The sequence below is a fragment of the Penaeus chinensis genome, chromosome 30, assembly GCF_019202785.1.
Source record: "Penaeus chinensis breed Huanghai No. 1 chromosome 30, ASM1920278v2, whole genome shotgun sequence".
NCBI lineage: Eukaryota > Metazoa > Arthropoda > Malacostraca > Decapoda > Penaeidae > Penaeus > Penaeus chinensis.
The window spans coordinates 7,520,154-7,525,153 of NC_061848.1; the positions used below are offsets into that span (position 1 = coordinate 7,520,154).

Here is a 5,000-nt window from a genome sequence, read left to right on the forward strand (position 1 = left end):
CTCTCTGTCTCTCTCTCTGTCTCTCTCTCTGTCTCTCTCTCTGTCTCTCTCTCTGTCTCTCCCTCTGTCTCTTTCTCTGTCTCTCCTGTAATCACCTATTACTAAGAAAGTTTCAACCTCCACTAGAAATCAGGAAACCTATATAATGTAATGTCTAATATACAATGCATAAGTCCTTTCATAACAACAAATATGTAGGCAATGTCTAAAGAAAACTCATTGCTTTAGACAGACCTAACAAAATCAGAAAAAAGCTTCCCCACTTTCCTTTATAAATGAGATCTTTAGAAGGGAGGGTTTACACTGTAAAACATTCATCTTTAAAAGGTAGTCATGGAAGGTGGGAAGGTGTGTTCCTTGTTATATAATATTCCTTGAAAGATAATAACACACAATGTTCTATCCACTAGAATAATTATGGCTACAAGACATCTTATTCTGAGTCTTTGCAACATTAGTTTAATAACTATCACTCAAACCCACATTTACTTTGATATTTAATAAACCTGTTAATGGGACCACCAACATACTTGAAATGAAACAAAGAGAAAAAAAGGCCTATTATCAACGATATCACCCTTTCATACCCCATCTAAATCAAAGTGTAATTGGGGGTGTGGGAGTGTAAGTGTAGAGGAGTGTGAGAGAGAGAGAGAGAGAGAGAGAGAGAGAGAGAGAGAGAGAGAGAGAGAGAGAGAGAGAGAGAGAGAGAGAGAGAGAGAGAGAGAGAGAGAGAAAGAGAGAGAGAAAGAGAGAGAGAAAGAGAGAGAGAAAGAGAGAGAGAAAGAAAGAGAAAGAGAGAGAGAGAGAGAGAGAGAGAGAGAGAGAGAGAGAGAGAGAGAGAGAGAGAGAGAGAGAGAGAGAGAGAGAGAGAGAGTGAGAGAGAGTGAGAGAGAGAGAGAGAGAGAGAGAGAGAGAGAGAGAGAGAGAGAGAGAGAGAGAGAGAGAGAGAGAGAGAGAGAGAGAGAGAGAGAGAGAGAGAGAGAGAGAGAGAGAGAGAGAGAGAGAGAGAGAGAGAGAGAGAGAGAGAGAGAGAGAGAGAGAAGAGAGAGAGAGAGAGAGAGAGAGAGAGAGAGAGGGGGGGGGGGGAGAGAAAGAGAGAAAGTGAAAGAGAGCATATGTATGTGTCAGTGTGGATGTGAGTTTAAGTTTAAGTGTAAGTGTAAATGTAAGTGTGAATGTAAGTGCGAGTGAAGACCTACATGCAAAAATGACCCTACTGCAAACACTTAACACTAAATTTTCTCCTTATATGAAAATACAATCAGAGCTCAAGTATCTGAAGACTGAATTACTGTGCCCTGGCAACCTAGCAGTCAACAGTGCATCTGTTTTCACAAGAAGTGCAGAAAACAATTGCCAGTATTATATAACAGGCCAAATATACAAGCAGCAGTGACATACAAAGTCAGATATAAGAGAAAACATTCACTGCCACCTCTATATTTGGTTATTCAAACAGGACTGAATATTGCTTCATATGCTTTCTATAAGACAGGGGGTACTGTTGACCCCAGGGATGCCACGGCTTGATACTTTCCTAGTCACATGCTGTGACTCTGATACTGCTGATCCTACCCTTTGTTGTTTTTTCTTATTCCGTTTCTTTCGTTGTTTCATTTTTGTATTAAAGATTTACCTTACTGCTTTATTCATTCTTACATTTTAATGCATGCTATATCTCATTCCTTTGCAAATTAACATATTACATCTTTTGCATAAGTTTCTTATGCTAATACATTATCTAGTTAATTCTAAAAGCTTCTTTCATTAGTCTATCAGCTAAGCTAAATAAAATAACATAATATTGGTCTGTAAAAGATAATTCTTAAAAAGTGCCAAAAATTAACACTGTGTTTAAAACAACAGTAGTCAAATCATACAAAACCACATATCAAGCACAAACAGAAAAAAAAAAAAAAAAATCTATACATATATATAATTATGAAAAAAATCTCAATATGTAAACAAAAAGTCAAACAAAGAACAGTGAAAATTATAAATAAAAAAAAAATTCAATCTATCACTGGACTTTCCTTATTCGTTAAAAATAAAAAAGGCTTATAAATACACAAACAATATATCAATGCAAAAATAAACAAAATTATAATACCTGCTTTTCCCTGGAGAGCTGCCAATTGGAGAGAGAATTTTGTAATATTTTTACTCATTCAAAATATAAGAATTATCCTTATCAGTAATGCAAATCAAAATGTAAAAAAAAACAACGTATATTCTGTATCACAAAACAATGTTAAATCAGGACACAGAAATGAAAACAAGGGAAAATTAGTTTACCTTAGAACAACCAAGTACCTTATTATCATAATCCTCATAATCAAAGATACATAAATACATAATATCAAATGAATACAACATTACTGCTCTAGCCTTTAAGCTGCCCTTATGCCCCCTTTGTACCCAAAGACAAAGTAATGAACAGAGCAGAGACCATGTCATCCAAACCTATGATAAAAGATAAAAAAAGAAAAATAACATGTAGTCAACCCAGTTCAAACTTTAAAAAGAAATGAATATATTCATATTATATATTCCTTCAAAAGAATTTCTCCACTTTTCACATCTCCACTTTTCACATCATTACGTGTCTCATTCATGAACAAAAGTTTTCCTGCAATAACAAATGCATCTGTTCTTCTCAATGCAACTTAGGAAAGTAGCAGAAATAGAAAGAGAAAGGGAAGCAGATGCAGGGAGAGAAAGTGAATTAGAAAGAGAAAGAGAAAGAGAAAGAAAAAGAAGAAAAAGACATAGACAAGACAGAGAGAGTAATAGATAGAATGAATGCATACTTAATAAACAAACACTGAATACTGCATGATTGAAGGCAAGATTCCATGCCAATACTCATAAATGCTTTGTGCTGTATTTCAAGTCTCTAACCACCTGCTTGCAAACCCTAAAAGAATGAATTAAGGAACCAAACAAAGAGCTTTCATTCTGTACAAATGATCTCATGGGCTGGTTTCTACTATTCTAACACATAAGCTAGTGGTTAACGCAGTCTAGGAGCAAGGTTAGTCCACATTCCACAATGTTGAATCAGATCACAGTAAAATTTGTTCTGGCATTATGGCCATTACATGCCATGTAATTCTTCAGAAAGGAAGATCCTGAGCTTTCAAAAAGGCCCAAGATACTATGCCATACTTTCTCATTGTGTTTCACATGTATATCTTTCAAGATACATGACCAACAGACTTATCTGCCAGTTTAGTGAATTATGAATTATATTAACCAACCAGTGATCACTCTTCTTTCTGACTAAAACCTTATATAAGAAAAATGGAATCATATATACTTAGCTCTTGAAGCAATCATACTGTTAACATTTTCAGAAAAGAACGCTCAATTGACTACTAGAGAATCCTGGTTAAAGACCTATTCATGTCTCATCTCTAAAATAATTCTCCCCTCCCCCCCAAAAATATACAACTCATTTATATCAATACAAATAATAATAATAATAACATGTTTTTGTGTCTTATAAGCAACAGATCTTTATGTAAATCCTGAATACTTCCTATCGGAAACAACTACAACAAATCTGTAAATGCCAAAATGAAAACACTAATAACAAGACCAAAACCATCCCAATGCCAATACATCCTACAGATTCTTGAGAAAGGCAGTACATCCAGAGCCTCACTCTTCATACATATTTGGCATGCACTTTTGTTTCCACTAGTGTGCCTTTGCATGTCTGTATCTGCATGCTGAGCCTCAGACATTACCAATTTTTCAATTGCACAAAACAATATATACATATAATCATTCAACACAAGCTCTGATGTACAGGCAGGTACAACTATATCCTAATACTCTCAAAAGCATAAAATCTATTCCTTACACATATATGCTAATACTCTCAATACCATATTGTCAGTCTCTCATAAAATGAAACCCACTCCATTAAAATCTTCACAAAGAGGTATTTCCAAACTCATATTCCATCAAATTCTGTGGAACTCTCACCAGTGTATAATTACTGATATTCATGTGCCTTATCAAAGCTTCAAAAATGCTTACATCAACCAACAAACAAAATGCAACAAACAAACAAAATACATACACTGATTTTGTCTTTCCTCACTCAAACTTGTTCAAGTTAAGAGTATTTTAACATATATAAAACCTACTTTAATTTGATTTGAAAGTAACAGCAAAATGATGCAACCAGAGCATGAAGTTCCCAGAATAACCACACGCCACATAACCCACATGTGAGGTATTAATCTGAGTTGCAAATCGTTTTCTTTAACCCCTTGGATCCGGGAGCTTCAATCTCATGGCCAAAAAACAGGCATTACGCTTATGTGAGTGGCCACTCCGATCGGTGCGTGGCATGTAGGCCAGGAGCACATTAACACTCGTGTGGTGACAAGACTCCATGCCTCCCCTCTGCAATGTTATTTTCTCTTTGTATGCATAAGCATTTTTTGCCATTTTCCAGTGTCCATATTTGTCATCTGATTTGCTTTATCCAGATGGTAAGAGACTGTATTCCTTGCACAGACTCCATATCATCTCTCTAGGTAGTTTACAACTCAGTGAAAGAATAATAACAATAAGTAACATTTTCTTGCTTGTGTCATTTAAATCTAATTTAATTTAATTAAATTTAATTATTTTTTTTTTCTTTTCTTTTCTTTTTCATTTTTGGGTAATATTTAATTTTCTGTGGCCAGGAATAGGATGATGAGCATGGAAACAGCACCCTCCCTGGAGCTGGTGCTCTTCCAGTCACGACTCACAGACACTGCATTCCACACTTGTTTATCGATAAAAATAATGCAAAAGCCCCTTTCTAAAAGCCAAAGGAGTCTAATCACTCTCCAAGAGGCTTATGCACTTGTAGCAAGTCTTTCCTGTTACCCTAATTTTCAGCCAAAATGCTTATGATGGCAAGTTTCCATCACCCCGCCCCACAGCCAGATTTTCCCATGACAGCATATTTATGTCACCCACCCCTCAAGCCA

The 5,000-nt window shown here is 35.7% G+C and overlaps 1 protein-coding gene across 5 annotated transcripts in view; it reads right to left on the minus strand.

The window, feature by feature from the left end:
* The window catches only part of LOC125041338 (sorting nexin-14-like), a 24,229-nt gene that overhangs the window by 10,995 nt on the left and 8,234 nt on the right, over positions 1 to 5,000 (minus strand). For 3 of the 5 annotated variants that reach the window (XM_047636203.1, XM_047636202.1, XM_047636205.1), the window contains exon 11: positions 2,114 to 2,131. The exons of the other annotated variants lie outside the window; for them this stretch is intronic. In XM_047636203.1, the coding sequence (XP_047492159.1) occupies positions 2,114 to 2,131 (18 nt within the window). The remainder of the gene's footprint in view (positions 1 to 2,113; positions 2,132 to 5,000) is intronic. 5 annotated transcript variants of the gene reach the window in all.